Source organism: Canis lupus, chromosome 27 (genome assembly GCF_011100685.1).
Source record: "Canis lupus familiaris isolate Mischka breed German Shepherd chromosome 27, alternate assembly UU_Cfam_GSD_1.0, whole genome shotgun sequence".
NCBI classification, from domain to species: Eukaryota; Metazoa; Chordata; class Mammalia; order Carnivora; family Canidae; genus Canis; species Canis lupus.
This window is the reverse complement of record NC_049248.1, coordinates 1,200,664-1,222,008: the sequence shown is the minus strand read 5'-3', so window position 1 is coordinate 1,222,008 and position 21,345 is coordinate 1,200,664. Positions and strand designations below refer to the sequence as shown.

Sequence of the window (21,345 nt, the reverse complement as noted above, 5' to 3'; positions counted from 1 at the left end):
CAAATAGGTGGAAGGACCCACAGTCAACATGTGACCAAAATGTCCTGTACCTGTGGCTGGTGTCCAGCACGGGCCTGCACGCTGCCACCTGGCCAGCTCCAGTCCTGAGTAGATTTGCAGGACTCCCTGCATGCTGTCTTGATCCAAAAAAAAAAAAGCCAGCAGAGGAGGGTTGGGGAATGATTAGATGGTGATACAGACATGCTTTCCAATTTTGCTTCTACACCAGTTTTTCTTTACTGCTTAGGAAGAACTTCAGAGGTGTTCGTCTTTAAGGGAGTTGGTCAGTCACTTCAAGATTCATTCAGCAGTTTGAGCTGGAATCTCTGAATGCCAGGGTATGATGGATTTTAGTTGGTTTCTGCTTGTCCTTGAATATTAAATATGGCACAAAGGAGAGGAAGATGTACTTACAATGCAGTGGGAGGCTTTAATCCAATGGCCTCTAGACTCTGCACTTGATGCCCTCCCTTCCCAAATAAATAAGGGGAGTGCCAGGCCCACTTCTGCTCCTGAGCTTCCAGAAAAGACCTACCAGCTAAAGGCCATGGGACACTGGCTGCCCCAGGCTATGCAAGAAAGGGAGGGCCCAAGTATGCTTGAGCTTAGAATAAAAAGCAGAACTGGTATTCCAGCCCTGGCCTTGGGTGTCTCCAGTCAGGTGGAGGAAGAGAGAGGTTCTTTAAGAGGCTGGCAACAGTTACCCAAGGCTGGAGCCCTGGCTCCACTGCTTGCAACTCATGTGATCAGGTAATCATCCTGAGGTCTCAGGTCCCATGCATGGGAGCACTCAGTACATGGAGGCCCTCGCCCTGTCCAGGTGTTGCCCTCGTGAGGAGCCCAGAGGCTCCCTTAGGTCTTAGTGCCTCTTAGCACAGAGCACTCTGACCTGGTTCTGGGTCGGAGCAGTTTAGGAAAGTGGGGCACTGTTTATCTAGGCTTCTTCCTGTTGTTAGGACTTTCTTGCTCTAGTGTTTGCTTTTTCAGATTACAAAAGCAATGTATGATCCAATATTCTATATTGTGGGAGAATATAAAATACAGCGACTTCCCCCAGCCCATGGGTACAGGCTGTGAAGATGGGGTGCCTCACATCACTCCTAAATGGCTACAAGGTCCATCAGCTTGCTTTGGGTCTCTCCCCAGCCCTCCTTGCCCTGACACCTCTCCCAGATCTTGGCGTTGGGTACACACTCACATGCTGTCCATTTGGGTTGGTTGAGGAGGTGCTGTGCCCTGTCGAGCCAGCCTTGTCTGTTAGAGGAACATGGAATCCCCACTCTCATATTTGACAGATACCAAGAGGTCTTGTCTAACATGCCTCCCCAGACCCCAGGTCCTAGATTCCCTTCCTAGGAGGAGTAGCTCCCAAGGCTATTAGTTTACTGGATCCTTCCATTTCAATTAGACAGGAAGAAAATACAACAGTGACCCGAGAGGAGCAAGAGTAGATTGTCTGGCCCCTGACTTTTGCCTGCGCCCTGACATGGGTGTCCTGCTGGTTGACTTTTGCTCAATGCTGCTTCCTTGGGACTCACACAGAATAGGAAAACCAGCCCCTGCTTTTTAGCCAGACCGTTCAGCTTTAATAAGGAAAGTTGAACTCAACAGCAGAGTCTGAAGGCTGCCTGGGGTCGTGCAGATTTTGGAGACAGACAGGCCTGGGCTCAAATCTGGATTCCCTTCCCAACTTTCATGTGGTATTCGGCAAGCTACTCTATTTTTCTGCACCTCAGGAAAATGGAGCTAAAGTTCTCTTGGAGATGGCTGTGAAGATGGAAATGAGCCGCCATGCATCAAGAGCCTGCTGCAGGCAAGCACAGGACGCATCCCCAGGCTCCTCCCGAGGGCCAGAACCACAGAGTCCGACTCAACTGCTGGGCAAGGCCCACATGTGGCCTCAGCCCTACCCACTCAGAACACACTGCCTGCTCATATGCCATTTCTTCATCTTTCACAAAGTGCTTTCACATATTGTCCCACTGACACAGGGGTGGACCTAGCTTGCTTAACTACGAGAAACGTGAATATTTATAACATGCTTAGTCACATTCATCATCTTATTTTACATCTGGATTTAGAAAGGAAGGAAGACATGCTCCTATGTTTCTCTGTCATTCTTTTACATGTGAATTTAGTCCACCATTATGATTATAGATGTCTGAGGAAAAGGACTGTTTTTGCATATGCCACATCATTTCATTATGACCACAGCCTCGTGGGGTAACAGTGCTCCCGTTTGAAAACATCCGAGGAGGTGAGGTAAGCACCTGCAGTTGCAGCTGGTAGGAGGCAGACCAAGCACAGGACCTGGTTGTTCCGAGGCTTTGATTTTGCCTCTTTCTCCCTCTGGGTCCAACCTCTGTTGGTCTTTGGAATGGCCACAAGCATCACAGGGCAACAGCACCGAGTCCTTTGAATAGTATTGGCTGTCTCTGTACTAAAGGAAAACACACACACACACACACACACACACACACTATTATTTTTGTGCAGACTCAATGTTCTTAGACTTCACAGTCTCCTTTGTATTGTTTTGTTATTGTTATTATTGTTGTTGTTGATGTTAAAAAGAAAAGCCTTGTTCTTCTCATTCACACATAATTCATGCTTCTGGCTGGGACAAGAGTAATACAGGAGGGCAAAGTATTTGAAAATAAATTGCTCAGTCTTTCCTTTGGTAAGTTTTTCTTAGAAATGGGAGTGAAAGCCCCCAGTGGCTGGGGAAATGTCTCCCAGGCCGAGAGCCCACGTGAGTTAGCCCTGCCTATAGGAAGCCTGGCTAGACACCCCCCAGGTCAAGGCCTCCCCGAAGAGTGCCAACCACCTAAAAGGAAATGGCCAAGTGTACTCACAATGTTAACACAAGCCTATAAAATGATGACAAATGTCACAGTGACATTTAAGAATTTAGTAAGGAAACCAGGATGGGAAAGATCTTAAAACAAACCACACAGGAAGCTTGTCACAAGTCTCAAGTTTTTTATTTTCAGAACAAAGGCTGGTTTTATTTTTAAAAAGAAAAAGGGGGGGGAGAATGTGTCAATGCTAGTGAGGTGCCACCTCCCTTCTTCCAGACTCTAACTTCCAGCCAGCAATCTTCGCCAAAAATACATGGACTCAGAACCAAGCCATGTTCTATCAGAACAGCCTTGAGACAGGGTCCAGTTCAACCCCCTTTTACAATCCATTACGAGTCAGAGGCTCAGATCAAGGGCGCACCTTACTTTCGTAAACGTTGGAGGCAGGCAGACTGAATTCTGAATGCGGGCTACTTTTCTATGAACTATACTGCAGGCATATGCCTCAGGAGACAGCGCACCTCTTGTTTATGAGACCCTCAGGGAAAACATCTCCCGTTTGACACCCCCCCCCACTACAGAAGCCCCTAGAAAGCAAGAAAAGCGAAACTTGAGGGGTCAGGTCTCTTTGTGAGTAGGGCAAGGAAAGAAAGCAAAAGCACTCAAGAAAAAAGAAAAAAGAAAAAAAAAAAAAAACCAGAAGGAAGGGATTGACCCCTGAGCACAAAGTACTTGCACCAGATGTTTGAAGGACAGTGTCCAGGGGTGAGTGTGGCTGGAAGGCAGAGCTGACCCGGTTGCCATCTGTGTCTCGATGTACCTGGGCAAGTGGTAGCTCATCAGAACCTATCACAGCCTCCCACCAAAAAACTCAACAGCACTCAGATTTTACAGTCAGTCGCTTGGCAGAGGAAACCACCATCCAAACAGGACTAAAGGGGTAGGGCAGGGTCCAGTGAGCAGCTAGCTATGGCTTGGACACATTGTCCTTTCCTAGCCACTGAGATTAGGTAGCAGAGAAACAGAGCAAAGCTGGAGAAAGGGGATGGAGATCCAAGGAGCAGCTATGGGGTCGGTGGCGGGGGGAGGGGGGCACCCAGGGTCTGGGTGGAGAACTTTGAGCACAGAGAATTCAAAGGGAAAGGATATGGGGAGGAGGAGGCAGAAAATAAAAGACTAGTTGCAAAATCCAACCCCCTAATATTGGACCTGGTAGGGTGAGGGGCTGAAAGCACAGACAATCCACTGAGAGTAAACATTTTTCCTCTGTTGTTCCCCACTGTGACAGTAGGGGAGGCTCAGAACTCTGGTCAAGATACCAACCCCTCTGTGTCTTGTCTATATGGATGTCTTTTGTCAACAAACCCCCAGGAAGTTGAGAGAGAAGGTCCCCAAGTGAAAAACTGGGGCCCAGAAAGCAAAAGTGATGTGTCACTCAAAGCTAGTGAGTGACAGTCAAAACTACAACCCATGACTTCTGGTCCTTTGTCCAGGGTTCATTACACCACACGAAGTATCAGGAGGGGGGACAGGAAACAAAAATTCTTACAGTTTTGTCCCCCACCCCATCCTAGTTGGGGTGGAAGAAAGTGAGTATTTCCTGGCCTTGCTGCCAACTGTCCTCCAGCACTCTTACCTCTCCTAAAAATACTTACCCATCCTCAAAGATTCTAAGAGTGATGTCCTACGTGGAGACTATGAGCGGGCAACCCCTAGGTGTCCCTTGTCATTCATCTCAAGAATCCTAGGGAGGAAGGCGGGGCAGGGGGAGGATTTGCCCAGCCTCTCCAAGCAGCCTGCCTTCTCCTTAGAAATTCCCTTAACCAGAGCAGAGGACAAAGGTCATCATCACCCTTTCTGATCTATACCAGGCTTCCTAGAGGAAGGACAGATGGGGAATGGATTTCCTTGAGCAATGGGAACCCCAACATCACATCTATCCAGGAGCCCCACCAAAGCTGTCATTCTGAGCCAAGATCTGACCCAGTCAGCAACAAACCTTGGGAGGAGTAAGAGTTCTGGGTGCAGAGGAAGAGAGAGAGGGAGGGCAAGCCAATGGCTGATACTCCACAGACCCTGTAATAAGACTGGCACCAAACCCCAGCTGGATCCAGTGGCCGTGTTGAATGTAACTTCTGAGTATTTTGCCTTTGTTTTTTGCAAGCAGCATCAGTGCATGATGCAACAAAAGTCGAAAGCACGGAGGTAGAAATGCTCACTCACCCAAGAAAGGGTGCAGTTTGGTCATTAGTGTATGGACCCTCTCTGCCTCCAAGCTGAGAAGAGAGGAGTGGAATTGAGGAAGATCCTGGGTGAGCTTCTCCCTTGGAGGGGAGCAACTGGGCAGCTCGCAGGAGCCCAGCTCTTTCTGGGAATTCATGGCCACAAATTCAGGTAGGAATGAAGAGGGCGGTCCTGTGTGTGGCGGGAAGGACAGGGCCTCCCCAGATCTCCTACTGATTGCAAGGGGCCACAGTGTGGACACAAGAAAGCTATACTATACACACAGACAGACTTTGCATCGACCATCTGGGAAAAAAAAAAAAAAAAATCCAAAGAGACCCACCAGGGGAAACAGTGGATTCTGGATCAGTTTCAAGGCGTGGGACAACGACCACACGGCCACAGCCTATAAGAAGCTGGCACTTCCAAGCGAGGGGAAAGGCTTGAGGCCCAGCACCCCTGTCTGGGCACCCCGTGTCCTCCGTTTTCCCCCACAATGTACAAGACTTCGGACGGCGGCGGGTAAAGCAAGAGGCAGAAGGGCCCGGACCCCTGAGGCTGGATGAGGGAGAACAGAGCAGGAAGCGGCTCTTCCTCCGTCACCGTCACCGTTAGCGGCTCGTGTCCCTCCGGGCTGTTGAGCAGAAGGGTGCAGGACACAGCAGCCCTTGGCCCAACCGGCCGTTCCGTCTTCCAGGTAGAGCCTGATGGAACCCGGGTGAGAGCCGGTCAAAGGACCAGGGGCAGAGCAAGCCCGGTCCCTCTCGCCCCCTCAATTCTGGGCGGTCGCGGCCAGGGTGTTGGCGTAGCCGAGCGCGCCCCCCTCGTCCTCCGCGAGGCAGTGGCCCAGCTGCGCGCCTCCCTGAGGGGGCGGCGGCGGCGGCGGCGGCGGCGGGGCGGGGGCCGGAGCTCCGTAGCCCGCTCTTCCCCGGGGGGAGGCCCGACTCCCCTGGTCCCAACAGCCCTCGAGGGCTTCCAGGCCGCGGCAGGCGAGGAAGAAGAGGTTCTTGAGCATGAAGACGGAGAGCGGCTGCTGGTAGCTCACCGCCAGGAGGCAGCGCAGCGCCAGCAGCGGCACGTCCACCAGGCAGCCGCCCAGCAGGCGCAGAAGGCGGCTGCAGCTGCCCGGCCCGGGAGCCGGGCCCCAGGACGGCGCGGCCGCCGCGGCGTTGAGCTCGTAGAGCCAGAGCACCGGCGAGGCGAGCGTGAGGAAGTAGACGGCGATGAGCAGGTAGCGCAGGTGCGCAGGCAGCGGCACGCGGCCCTCCAGCGTCAGCTCCACCAGGGTGAAGCTGTCGAGCAGGTCCAGACACGTGCCCAGGAAGCAGCCGGCGGCTCGGTGCTGCTGCGGCTGCAGGAGCAGGGGTCCCGCCGAGCCGGGGGGGGCGCCCGCCTCGCTGATGGCGCGCACCAGGCTGTAGAGCAGAGGCACCGACAGCGCCATGGTGAGTCGGAAGCCGGTGGTGCCCAGGGGCGCGCGCAGCTCGATGAGGTCCAGGATGGACGTGCCCAGGATCAGCACCACCTTGGGCGTGAAGGCGATGGAGTAGATGAGCCAGGCCAGGTAGGCGAAGGCGAACTCGCCCGCCGCCCCGGCAGCCCCGGGGCCGCCCCCCGGGCCGCCCGCGCCCCCGCGGCCGCCGCGCGCCTTGGCCCCCGCGGGCGCCCCGGCGGAGGCGGCGGGCAGGTGCAGGGGCGGCGCCGCGTGGTGGTGGTGCTGGTAGTGGTTGTGCGCGCCGCTCGCCGCGCCGCCCCGACGGCCCCGGCTGTTCTTGGCGAAGAAGATGGCCCAGCCCGCCGCCACCACCAGGTCCGTGGCGATCCAGGAGCACCAGTACAGGTCGGTGACGGCGATGAGGTACAGGTCCAGCAGGCCGCCCTGAGCCAGCAGCAGCACCACGGACAGCGCCTGGTAGCCCCAGCGGCACCCGGGCCGGGGCGCGCAGCCGCGGCGCCGACCCCTGCGGCCCGAGCGGCCCGGGCGGCCGCAGCAGCAGCAGCAGCAGCAACACGAGCAGCGGGACGCGCCGCCGCCCGTCCCGGAGCCGCCCGCGCCCCCGGCCGCGCGGCCCCCGGGACCCCCGACGGCCCCGGCCGCGGCGCCGCCGCCGAAGTCCGCGGCGGTCATGCTGCAGGAGGAGGTGGGCGTGGAGGTGGAGGTGCAGGAGGAAGCGGCGGCGGGTGCGGGGTCGGCGGCCGGGGCGCCCCCCTGGGCCGGGGGTCCCGGGAGCGCGGCGGCGGCGGGCACCAGCGGCTTGCTGATGCTGATGCTGTCGTCGTCGTCGTCCTCTCTCTCCGCGCCGGTGCTGCTGCTGGGGGAGCCGCCGCCGCCGCCGCCGCCGCCGCCGCCGCCCCGCCCCCGCCGCGTCTGCCGCCGCCGCCCCCCCGGCTGGTGCTGGTGCTGGTGCTGCTGTCGCCCGAGCCTCTCCGGCCGCGGGAGGACGCCCCCCGGAGGAAGAGGGGCTGCAGCCGGGCAGCGGCGGGGGGCGCGGGGCAGGAGCCGGACGAGGACGAGACCGAGCGCGGGTCGCCGAGCGCCGGGCGCATTGTCCTCGGAGGGGCTCGGGGGGCGGCCCGGCTGCTCCCTCCCCGCCGACCCCGGGCTGGCGAGGTGGCCGAGGGGGGCCGGGGCCAGCGCTGCCTCCGCCCCGGCGGCTGGGGCTCGTACCGGGTTGGGCAGCAGCGAGATGCGGACTGGAGCCGCCGGACCGGGCGAGCCGAGCCCCGAGGCAGGCAGCGGGTCGGGCGCAGCCGAACCCCCCGCGGGGACGACGGGCGCGGCGGGGGCGGGGAGCTCGCCCAGGCGGGGAGGAACGGGAGGCTGGCGGCGGGGAAACCAGGACTGGATTCGAGGGGGGAGGAGGAGCAGAGACCAGAGGAGGAGAAAGCCCGGCTCCCTGGATCAGCGGGAACAAAAGGGGGAAAGGGCAGCTGAGGCCTGAGCGCGGGGTGGGAGCCCGGAGGGGGGCCTCGAGGAGGGGAGAGGGGCTGGCAGGTGGGCGGGCCGGCGCCGGGGGGACCTCCCCCGAGCAGCAGAGGATGCCCAGGGAAGCCGCTCAGCGATGCCACGGCTGAACCGGCTGAACCGCTGAAGCCTTAGCAACCGGGTGGCCTCAGACCGTGCCTCTGAGCCGCAGGCACAGACGACAGGCTCGGGCCTCTGCCCCTGGTCAGCACAACTTGCTCTGCAGGCAGCGGGGCGGCTCTCGCCCTACACCCTACCCTGCCCAGTGCCCTTTCCCCTGGGGCAGCCCGCCTCTCCTTCAGGCACTTACAAACCAATGGAGGGATGGGGCCATACTGATTCAAAAGCCCCGGAACAGCAGCCCAGACGTGGATTTCAGTCTACCCGTGTGCCCTGCGAGGGGTTCAGCGGTAGACGCCCTGGGCAGGTCCCAGTTTCCAGTGAACCGAGCAGTTCTTTGAATATGACTACTTGAGGAGAGAGCATAGGTAAAAGAATTATTCATTCGGCCCCAGCCAAGTGGGTTCTCTCGTATTCTCAGAGGTCTTTGAAGTGGGAATTAGGAATAATAAAGATGTATCTAGGAGAGAGGAAAATGAAGGGACATTTAGTGCTCGAGTCCCTTGATAAAACCAAGGCTCCAAGAGGGTGCTGGTGAATGTTACAACCTGCCACTGTGGACAGGCTCTGCACCAACAAACTCAGAGCTCCTTCTGACTCACACCCTCAGATTTATTCCATGACTGGGGCTGGATACCCATCAATAACTCAGGAAGGCAGCAGGTAGAGTTATGGCTTTAGAAGTTTAGGGGAGGAAACAATGACAAGAGCATTTGGGGCTCAAACATAAAAAAATCTGAGGCTAACATATAATGCAAACATCCCAGACACATCAAAGCAAGGCAGGAAGCCTGTCTGTCCCTTCCTCCTTCTCCCTCCTTCTCCATATACTCAGGCTCCAAGTTCCTTGCCTTGATTTCAGTGCTGTTCAAACTCGTGCCACCAGGGCTCACCTTCCTAGGTGACACCACGCAGTGCCAGGGAGGAGGACCCACTGGCACCATGGTGGCTGCTTGCCCTGTGCCTGGCCCCTCAATCAGCTTGGTGAATAAGAGTCAGTTTCTCCAGTCTCTTGCAGGTCAGTCTCTATCTACAACTAATTCGTGGTAAATATAGGCCTTAGAACCACCAACCTGCACAATTTCCACCTGCCTCTGGCATACACAACCTTTAAAAAGTTCTATGTCCAGTCATGCCAGAGATATTTGGTGGCAAGAACATGAGCTCTGGAGACGGTGGTCTCGGCTCTGCCAGTTAGTTCGTGTGATTTTGAACTAGGGGTTATTTCCCCTCCCTGAGCCTCACATTATCCAACTGCAAAAAGGGACCAATATCTACCTTAACAGGCTGTTATATTAAGAGAGGTCATGAGTTCAAAGTGTTTAGCCTAGTGTCTGGCACAGAGTATGTACTCAGCTACAGGCAGCTGGTATTATCATCATCATCCCACTTAGCTCTTGTCTTAGCCTCCTAGGACACATTTACTCAAGGCACTAATGATGGTTTTCTGGGCTGGATTCCTTCCTGAGGCCACACTCAGAGGTCTGTCCCCAACAGCTTTGCACTCCAGTAAGTGCCAGGGAGCAAAGCTGCTCTCATTAGGACAGTGGTACTTGGAGCAGGTCTGCACAGACTGCACAGTGTGAGAGATTCTGCTATGGCAGCTGGTGCCAAGGCCCACCCACGTGGGGTAAGGTGGGGAACAAACAGCGGATGCAGCCTGCACTCATGTGTGAGCACCACAGCAGGTAACAGCAGATGTCAGGGCTGAGACAGTCCAGGTTAAAAAGCAGATTGGGGAGCTGCCAACTGCTAATGGAAGTGATTATAGCCAGTCCCCCAGCTCTCCTCCAGGGAAAACACCAGCCAACAACTAACCTGAAAGCTGACCCAAGACTTCTGCTCAAGTTAATGAAGCAGTTGAAGGAGCAGAAGCAGCTGATGAAGGCAAAGAACTGAGTTCCTGAGAGAATACTAACAGATCTGTCCCCATGCCCCACACCTGCGAGCTCCTCTGACCCACTCACCACTCAGAGGTACTCGCCTCCTGCTCTTACCTGGCAGGCCCAGCCCCTCCCCTCACAGGTGTGCCAGGACGGGTTTCTCCCCCAGAACGTGAATTAAAACAGCCTTTGAAGCTATCTTTTGTATTTCTGGGGAATGTACTATAAATAAGTTAGATTAACTTTCTGTAAGAGCCCAGTTTTTTCAGAGCAGAGACCCTGGATAAATGACCCCATAATAAGAATGAAAAATCAGAGGACACAAAAGAACAATTTGGTGGCCTGAGTATTGGAGGGATCTCCTCTTGGCACCAGGTTTTTTTCTCATCTTCTGTGTATACACACACACACACACACACACACACACACACACACACACACAGCCTTTGCTTCAGCCTGGAAAGGGCTTGACAAAGACATGACAAGAAGAGAAAGGAAGACTTTCTCATATATAAACTGAGAGCACACATCCCACAAGGATGTAGAAAAGGGAAGACACAATCGCCAAGCACCTCATAAGCACTGGGGGTCTGCGCTAGATACTTTACACATAATACCTGGAAACTGGGAGGCAGAGAGGTTAAGCAACTTACTCCAAGTCACACAGCTCGTTAAGGGCAGAGTTAGTATTAGATCTAGACTTCTCTCAGCCCAGTGCTCTCAGGATAGCAACAGCTCATAAACAGCCTGGGAGACTGAGACAAACTAAGCAGGTTTCAATCCAATATATATTTCCTTAAGAACCTGCTAAACACTGGACACTGAGTAAGTTTCATTTGGAGACTTAATATCCTTATTCTCCTGGAACAGAAAGGCCAAGGGCTCCCTGCCTCCCTGGAGCAGCAGTGGACAGACTAGGAGTAAGGGAAAGATATTCCTAGCCGGCTCAGCACTGAGCCAGCTCAGCTCAGTGAGGCAGGGCCAGCCCATCCACATACTGATCCAAGGCCCTACTCTTTCCTGATCTGCCCACTCTGACTGGGCCCTCTCACCTTCACAGCAAGAGTAAAGAAAAGGTCCAAAGAGAACTGTTAGAGGGGTGTGGGGAGCCTCACAGGTGGTTGGTGAAAAGACACAAGCAGGGCCCTCTGGTTCTCAACCACACAGTCACAATACTGACTCTCAGAAAATGAAAGAAAAGCTAGCAGAAAACTGGAACTGAAGTAGGATGAGTCTGTGAAGCTTGGGCTTATTAGGAACTTGAGGCCTCAAAACTACTTTTAGAGCTCTCTGAAGAAGACATTACCCCTTCCCCACTTCAGAGCTCCTCTAATCTGGAGCAAGGATGTGCCTTGAACTGCCCCATGGATGTCTCACAGAGATGCCACTACCCTCTTGGATAAAGAAGTCCCTACATCAGCACCTCCATGCATCAGTCCCTGGGCTAGGTGTTGGGGTTCCAGATACTAAAACAAAGCAAGTCTTTTTCTAGGAGTCCACCCTGGGAGGGGCCGCAACGAAGTGACCGAATGCTATACAGGGTCCAGAAGAGGTACAAAACAGGAGTCAGTAAAGCCTTCAGAGAGGTGGAGATGTGAGAGCTGTTGTAAAAATGAGCAGATGTTGGTTAGCAGATAGGAGGTGGGATGGGGTTAGGAGAATATTCCAGGTAGAAGGAGCAAGATGAGCAGAGTACCTAAGGTATGAAATAGTGGACACTTTTAAGGAAGTACAAGGCTTTGACACTGCTTGAATATGAAGAACACAAAGATGCAATGAAAGGTAAGGCTGAGGAAACAGGCAGGGGTCAGGTTACAGAGGACCTCATATGCCACACTGAACTCAGGCTGTATTCTGAGAGAATAGGGAACTCTTGAAAGAAGATATGTAACAACAACAGATTTGCATCTTGGAAAAGTTGCTTTCCAGTAAAGATGATGGATTAGAGCGAAGAGAAAATGAAAGCAGACTATGTTCCACTTCTGGCAATACTGTAAACTAAATAATATAAAACCTCTCCAGCCCACAAAAAAAAACACAAGATAAAATTGAATGTCCTTTTAAATGCCCAGTAGAGAGAGTAAGATAAATTCTTGGGGCCATAAATAAAGAGGAAACTGAAAACCACAATGGTAAGTGAAGTAAATGATGCTATGCATGCCTTCGCATATGCATTTTATCTCAATAAGGAATGTTGTCTGGGATCCCTGGGTGGCGCAGCGGTTTGGCGCCTGCCTTTGGCCCAGGGCGTGATCCTGGAGACCCGGGATTGAATCCCACGTCGGGCTCCCAGAGCATGGAGCCTGCTTCTCCCTCTGCCTGTGTCTCTGCCTCTCTCTCTCTCTCAATCTCTATCATAAAAAAAAAAAAAAAAAAAAAAAAAAAAAAAAAAAAAAGGAATGTTGTCTAATATGGTCGAAATAAGCCATAAACAGCAATATAATTTAAATTTATTTAAGTTAATATTAATTGAAATAAATTGTAACTTAAAATTCAGCTCCTCAGTCTCACTAGCAACATTTCACGTACTCAAAGCCCTGTGTGGATAGTGGCTATCATATGGGACAGCAGATACAAAACAATTCAATCACTGTGGCAAGTTCTATTGGACCACACAGATGAAGACCTGGATTTAATAGCCAAACAGAGACAAGGAATCTGGCATTCAACCCAAATGAGGCAAGAAGGCAGAGCTGACCTTCCTACATAAAACCAGAAACCTCAATGAAGGGATGGATTAGAAAAACAAATCTACCATCCAAACAGGGAGAGTACATGTAAATGAATGAACATAGGCCTAAGCTGGAAGTGAAATAAAAACTTCTCCTGGGAATTCATTACCAGGGGCCTATACCACATATAGATTTGAAATTTGAGGGCAGCCCAGGTGGCTCAGCAGTTTGGCGCTGCCTTCAGCCTGAGGTGTGATCCTAAAGACCTGGGATCGAGTCCCGCACTGGGTTCCCTGCATGGAGCCTGCTTCTCCCTCGGCCTGTGTCTCTGCCTCTCTTTCTTTCTGTGTCTCTCATGAATAAATAAATAAAATCTTAAAAAAAAAAAAAAGATTTGAAATTTGAATGATCTCATGCTGAAAAATTAACATAAATATTGGCTGTAGGTGGGTAATAACCATGGATGCTTACCAAAAGCAAATATAGTAAATATATTAGCAAATATATAGCAACTATATAGTAAAGAGTTCTAAGGGACAATACCTTCAACCCAGGTCTAAAGAAGTCCCATAGATAAAACACCAGTAAAAGCGAGCTCATAATCCCAAATTACAAAACACATAAGGAAATAACCCAACATGAATGAAAGCCAGCAGATGAAACATACAGCAAGATTTGACCCTCTCCCCCCACCAAGAACTTCAAATGATGAAAGCCATACCACCAATAGGTTTACAATGATTAAAAACATTAAAAAAGAGTATAATGCTATAAAAATAAAAATAAAAAGAATAGTATAGGGGCACCTGGGTGGCACAGTCAGTTAAGCAACTGCCTTCGGCTCAGGTCATGATCCCAGGAGCCTGGGTTTGAGCCCCACCCTGTTCAGTGAGGAATCTACTTCTCCTTCTCCCTTTCCCTATCCCTCTGCTTGTTCTCTCTCTCTCTCCCAAATAAATAAATTCTTAAAAAAAAAAAAAAAAAAGAATGGTATATCAAAAGAAAAGAATAAGGCAGGGAGAAGTACATCCAAGAATGGCATTGTGTGGATCTCTGTGAATTTTTTCCCCAGTGAAACAACCATAGCTGGTGGAAACTATAAAAAATAAAAATAAAAAAAAAACATTTAAAATTTCTGAAAATTGTCTATGGCATCCAGAAAATCGAAAAACATTTATTCAAGAAAGTATACTAAACCTCAGTAAGAATAGCAAGAGTCTATGGCATTTAAAAAAAAAAAAAGAAGAAGAAGAAGAGGGATCCCTGGGTGGCACAGCGGTTTGGCGCCTGCCTTTGGCCCAGGGCACAATCCTGGAGACCCGGGATCGAATCCCACGTCGGGCTCCCGGTGCATGGAGCCTGCTTCTCCCTCTGCCTATGTCTCTGCCTCTCTCTCTCTCTGTGACTATCATAAATAAATAAAAATTTTAAAAAATAAAAAAGAGTCTATGGCATTTAAGCCACAATTTGCTCCTTTCTCTCCACCAGCTGAGTGTGGTAGAAACTACTTGCAGTGAATACAGCCATGAAGGAGCTCCCCATTTCCCAGTCTAGTATAATAGTTTATCCCTAGGAATGGATTTTTAATACCCTCCCCACTGCTTTCTGTGTAGAAATTCTGTTCCTGGGCAGCCCAGGTGGCTCAGCAGTTTAGCACCACCTTCAGCCCAGGGCCTGATCCTGGAGACCCGGGATTGAGTCCCACGTCGGGCTCCCTGCGTGGAGCCTGCTTCTCCCTCTGCCTATGTCTCTGCCTCTCTCTCCTTCTGTGTCTCTCATGAATAAATAAAATCTTTAAAAAAAAAAAAACTGGTCTCAAGAACTATCCCTGCAAAGGGGCCCAACTCTAGTGGATCAGAAGTGGAGCATTGTCAAAAATAACAGAACAATATGCTATCAATTAGTGAAGATTAACAGCTGGGTGTAATAGCGGTAGAGGCCGTTCAGGGAAAAAGACAGTGAGAACCCAGCTAAAACTGCAGCCACCCCAGGATGATAAGGATCCCGGGTGCACACCCAAGGCTACTGAAGAGATGTCAGAGGCTTCGCACTACAAGGAAAATAGATTTCACTGAATTTGTCCAGCCATAAATATCCATGATATTCATGATGTCAATGACAAAAAGTCTTAAGGTAGGAGTGAGAGATCATGGTCAATTTGCAGAAGTTATATTATCTTAAATTTCCAGTTTTAAACCATTATAAAACATACAAAGAAAATAGGAAAATGTAACTCATACAAAGGGAAAGAAAGTGAGACAACAAAAACTGCCATTGAGGGGCCAGACATTGGATTTAGGAGACAAATACTATAAAGCAGCTACTATAAATATGTTCAAAGAACTAAAGGAAAACATGCTTGCAGAATTATAGGAAAGTATGAGGATAATGTCTCATCAAGTAGAGAATATGAAGAGTTAGAAATAATAATAATAATACCAAATGGAAACACTGGAGTTGAAAGTTCAATAACTAAAATGAAAAAATTCATTAGATGGATTCAGCAGTACATTTGAGTTGGCAGAAGAAAGACTCAGCAAATTTAAAGATACATTCAAGGAGATTAAACACTCTGAGGAACAGAGAGAAAAAAGAATGAAGAAAAAAATGAACAGAATCTCAGAGAGATATGGGATACCATTAATCATATCAACACACAATAATGAGAGTACCTGAAGGAGAGGAGAGAAATAAAAAAGCAGGAAAAAAATATTCAAAGAGATAATTTCTTGAAAACTTCCCAAATTTGATTAAAACTATTAAACCACACGTCCAATTAGCTCAACAAACTCCAAGGAGGATAAATGCAGAGATCCAGACACATCATAGTCAAAATGTTAAAATCAAAAGACAGGGATCCCTGGGTGGCGCAGCGGTTTAGCGCCTGCCTTTGGCCCAGGGCACAATCCTGGAGACCTGGGATCGAATCCCACGTCGGGCTCCAGGTGCATGGAGCCTGCTTCTCCCTCTGCCTATGTCTCTGCCTCTCTCTCTCTGTGTGTGACTATCATAAATAAATAAAGATTTAAAAAAAAAGAAAAAAAATCAAAAAACAGGGATCCCTGGGTGGCGCAGCGGTTTAGTGCCTGCCTTTGGCCCAGGGCGTGATCCTGGAGACCCAGGATCGAATCCCACATCGGGCTCCCGGTGCATGGAGCCTGCTTCTCCCTCAGCCTGTGTCTCTGCCGCTCTCTCTCTCTCTCTCTCTCTCTCTCTCTGTGACTATCATAAATAAATAAAAATTTTAAAAAATAAAATAAAATAAAAAGACAAAAAGGAAATCTTGAAAACATCAAGAAAAGAACTACATCATATACAAGGAAATCCCAGTAAGATTAACAATTAACTTCTCATCAGAAAGATTAAAGGCTGGGGGGTTGCCTGGCTGGCTCAGTCAGTGGAGCATGCAACTCTTAATCTCAGGGTCCTGAGTTCCAGCCCCACATCAGGCATGGAGCCTACTATAAGAAAAAAAAAGTAAAGGCCAGTGGCAGTAAGATGACGTATACAAAGTGCTGAAAGAAAAAGTAAAACAAGGGGTGCCTGGGTGGCTCAGTCAGTTAAGCATCTGCCTTCAAAAAAAAAAAAAAAAAAAAAGCATCTGCCTTCAGCTCACGTCATGATCCCAGGGCCCTGGGATCAAGCCCCACATCAGGCTCCAGGGAGCCTGCTTCTCCTTCTCCTTCTGCTTGCCTCCTCCTTGCTTGTGCTCTCACTGTCAAATAAATAAAAATAAAATCTTAAAAGGAAAAAAAAGTGGGATGCCTGGATGGTTCAGCAGTTAAGCTCTGCTTTTGGCTCAAGGCATGATCCTGGAGTCCCAGGATCAAGTCCCATGTGGGGCTCCCTGCACGGAGCCTGCTTCTCCCTCTGCCTATGCCTCTGCCTCTCTCTCTCTCCCTCTGTGTGTGTGTTTGTGTGTGTGTCATGAATAAATAAATGAAATCTTTAAAAAAAAAAAGTAAGACAAGAGGCATGGGGTAGCACAGTCCACTAAACAGCAACTCTTGGTTTTTGGCTCAGGTTGTGATCTCATGGGTCATGGGATCAAGCCCCACATTGGGCTTTATACTCAACAGAGAGTCTGCTTAGGATTCTCTCTCTCTCCTTCTGTCCACCCCCCTATTTGCATGTGCTTTCTCTCTCAAATAAATAAATAAATCTTTTTTTTAAGTGAAGCAAAATTCTTATACCCAGCAAAACTATCTTTCAAAAGTGAAGCTGAAATAAAGCCATTCCTAGACAAACAAGATCTGAGAAATGTTGCTAGCACAGCTACCTTATTTTTAAATGTTATACCAAAGGATGCTCTTCAGGCTGAAAACAATAATTCAAATCCATACACAACAAAAACAGAGTTCCAGTAAAGGTCAGTATGTAGGTAATTATAAAAAATAATGTAATTGTGTATTTATACTCCTTTCTTCTAAATTATGTATAAAGCAATTGCAGTAAAGGTTCTCATGTAGGTAATTATAAAAGATAATATAATTGCACATTTCTTTTTCCTTCCAACTCATTTAAAAAGCAATGGCAGAAATAAATAAATAAATAAATAAATAAATAAATAAATAAATAAATAAATGAATGAATGCAATGACAGGATCCCTGGATGGCTCAGCTATTTAGCGCCTGCCTTCGGGCCAGGGTGTGATTCTGGAGTCCTGGGATCGAATCCTGCATTGGGCTCCCTTCATGGAGCCTGTTCTCCCTCTGCCTGTGTCTCTGCTTCTCTCTCTGTCTCTCATGAATAAATAAATATATTTTTTTAAAGACATGGAAGAACCTTCAATACATATTACTAAGTTTAAAAATGCCAACCTCGGAAGCCTAAATACTCTATGATTCCAACTATATGACATTCTTGAAAGGCAAAAATATGGAGAATATAAAAAGATCAGGGGTTGCTGTGTGTTAGGAGAGAGAGAGGGATAGGTGGAAAACAGGAGGATTTTTAGGGCAGTCAAAATACTCTGCATGATACTATAATGATGGATGCATGTCATTATACATTTGTCCAAACCTACAGGATATATACCACCAAGACTGTACCTTAGGGTAAATGTGGACTTTGGGTGATTCTGATGTATCAATATAGGTTCATCCTATGCTAACTAAAAAATGTGCCACTCCAGTAAGTGATGTTGATAATGAGGGAGGCTATGCATTTCTGGGAACAGAGTATATGGAATATCTCTGTACTATCCTCTCAATTTTGAGAACTTAAAACTGCTATTAAAATTGTCTTTTAAAAAACACAATTGCAGGGGTGCTTGGCTGGTTCAGTTGGTAGAACATGCAACTCTTGATCTCATAGTTGTGAGTTCAAGCACCGAGCTGGGCATAGAGATTATGTTAACACACACACACACACACACACACACACACACACTGCATATAATTATAATTCTGTTATTGGGCTTTTAACACATAGAAATATATTTGACAATAACAACCCAAAGGAGGTGGGTGGGAGCAAAGCTGTATTAAAGTATCAGACATCAGATAACCTGAATTCTCAGAAATGACAAACTTTATAAATATATACATTCTCTTCCTTCTACTCTTTCTTTAGAAGACATAAAATTAGGGATGTCTGGGTGACTCAATTGGTTAAATATCAGACTCTTGATTTCAGCTCATGTCATGATCCCAGGGTCCTGGAATTGAGTCCTGGGTCAGGCTCCACGTTAAGCATGGAGCCTGCTTGAGATTCTCTCTCTCCTTTCCTCTACTGCTCCCCATCCCCCAACTCATGCTCTCTTTCAATAAATAAAGACATAAAACTACATGAAGTAATAATTATAATGAAGTGTTGTTGGATTTGTAACATATATAGATAGAACTAATGTATAACAGTAGTAGCACTAAAAAGAGAAGGGAATAAAAAGAAATAGAAGTATAGTTTCTACATCTCACTGGAGTTAAATTAGTAAAAATCTGAAGTAGATCCTCATAAACTAAGATAGTATAAGCCCTAGAGGGACCACTAAGAAAATAACTAAAAAATAATAATAATAAATTAAAATAAAAGGGGTTAAATGTTACACATAAAAAAATCACTTAATACAAGAAATTTTCTTTAAAAATCAGAACCTCAGATTTCAAATATATAGTCACTGAAAAGAATTTAATAGATGAATTAAGCAAAAAATTAGATACAACTGAAGAAAGCTATATGACATTCTGGAAGATCTGAACAACTGAAGAAAGCTAGTAAATTTAATAATAAATCTGAAGAAATTATCTAGAATGCAGTAGAGAGCTAGAAAGTAGAACATATAAAAGAGAGATCAAAAGACATGGTGAGGGATCCCTGGGTGGCGCAGCGGTTTGGCACCTGCCTTTGGCCCAGGGCGCGATCCTGGAGACCTGGCATCGAATCCCACATCGGGCTCCCAGTGCATGGAGCCTGCTTCTCCCTCTGCCTGTGTCTCTGCCTCTCTCTCTCTCTCTCTCTCTCTCTCTCTCTCTCTGTGACTATCATAAATAAATTTTAAATATTAAAAAAAAAAAGACATGGTGAATGGATTGGGAAGATCCACATATGCCTAAAGAAGTTCCAGAAGGAGAAACTAGAAATGATGGGAGAAAGACAATAAAGAAATTTTAGGGATCCCGGGGTGGCTCAGTGGTTTAGCACCTGCTTTTGGCCCAGGGCATGATCCTGGAGTCCTGGGACCGAGTCCCACATCAGGCTCCCTCCCAGCCTGCTTCTCCCTCTGCCTGTGTCTCTGCCTCTTTCTCTCTGTCTCTCATGAATAAATTAAAAATCTTAGAAAGAAAAGAAAGAAAAAGAAAGAAAGAAAGAAAATTTTAGCTGAAAATTTTCCAAAACTGGTGAAAGAACTCCTCCATTCCAGAGATTTAGAAATTGCAATGAATCCTAAACAGGATGAATGAAGATAAACATGCTCTTAGATGCTTTGAAGTGAAACTACAAAACATCTAAACAAGGAAACGATCTTAAGAGAAACCAGACAGTAAAAACAACTTACTTACAAAGAACAAGTTAGATTGACAGCAGACTTTTCATCAGAAAAAGAGAAGCCAAAATGCAACTATGATTTTTAAAAATATAGCTAGGGGCATCTGGGTGGCTCAGTTGGTTGGGTGTCTGACTCTCTTGTTTTCAACTCAGGTCATGATCTCTGGGTCATGGAATTGAGCTCTGCAACTGGTGGGGAGTCTGCTTGAGATTCTCCCCCTGCCACTCCCCGGACTCGTGCTTGCTTGCTCTCTCTCTCTAAAACAAATAAATAAGCCCTTTAAAAAATACAGCTAAATATATTAGTAAGCACAATAAATGTCCCATTAAATAACAGATTTTTTTTAAATTTCCAGCTATATGCTTTTTACAAGGAATAGCCCTAAAACATAAAGACAAAAATTGAAAGTAAAAGATTGATGCAGTATCTATCTGGGTGGTTCAGTTGGTTAAACTTCTGCCTTGGGCTCAGATCATGATCTCAGGGTCCTGGGATAGAGCCCTATGTTGGTCTCCTTGCTCAGCAGAGTCTGCTTTTCCCTCTCCCTCTGCCCCTCCATCCCCACCCTGCTCATTCTCTTTCTCTCTCAAGTAAATAAAATCCTTAAAAAAAGGTAAAAGACTGGAAATATATACATATATATATATATATATATATATATATATATATATATATATATATACTTTTAGTACATTTATGTAAATAAACCGGGCAAATATTAACTAAAAGAAAGCTGCTTTTGGCTTTATTATTAAAAATAAAATGCGGGGGCAGCCCAGGTGGCTCAGCGGTTTAGCACCGCATTCAGTCCAGGGCATGATCCTGGAGACCTGGAATCGAGTCCCGTGTCGGGCTCCCTGCATGGAGCCTGCTTCTCCCTCTGCCTGTCTCTCTCTCTCTCTCTCTCTCTCTCTCTCTCTCCCTCTGTGTGTGTGTGTGTGTGTGTGTGTGTGTGTGTATGCCTCTCATGAACAAATAAGTAAAATCTAAAAAACAAATAAACAAACAAAAAAACGGGAAGATAATCAACCACTCCCCATACATTTAGAATATTTTATTATTTTTTAAAACAGGTATTTAGGAGGTTTTGCTTATTTTTAGAGATTTTATTTACTTATTTGAGAGCACAAACAGTGGGGAGAGGCAGAGGGAGAGGGAGAAGCAGATTCCCCACTGAGCAGGGAGCCTGACACACAGGGCTCCATCCCAGGACCCTGAGATCATGACTTGAGCCAAAGGCAGATGCTTCAATGACTGAGCCACCCATGTGCCCCCATTTGGAATATTTTAAAACATATTTCCCAATAACTCATGTAAAAATAGAAAATATTTAGAACTAAATGATTATGAAAATACTGTCAAAATGAATGTGATACAGCCAAAGACTTAGAGAAAAAATTTATAGCCTTAAGTGTTTGTTACAAAAGCAGGAAGATTAAAAATTAGTAAGCTAAGCATCCAAGTAAGTGGGAGAAAGAACAGAATAAATGCAACAAAAACATAAAGAAAATATTAAAAACAGAAATAATTAAAATTGACATTTACATACACAAATACCTGGCATGATATATTAAGGAAAAGGGGAGAGAGTATAAATAAAACAATATTAGAAATGAAAAAGGAGACCTAAGTATAGAAATAATGGAGATTTTTAATAAGAATATTATGAACAATGCTATAACAATGTATTTG

At 47.8% G+C, this 21,345-nt stretch overlaps 1 protein-coding gene across 1 annotated transcript; it reads right to left on the bottom strand.

Moving 5' to 3' along the window:
- Positions 1-2,968: 2,968 nt before the first annotated feature.
- Positions 2,969-7,571, bottom strand: TMEM121B (transmembrane protein 121B). Its single transcript, XM_038576108.1, is given in 2 exon segments — positions 2,969-7,386; positions 7,389-7,571. Coding segments are annotated over 2 exon segments (1,773 nt in total). The 3' UTR covers positions 2,969-5,796.
- Positions 7,572-21,345: the final 13,774 nt, after the last annotated feature.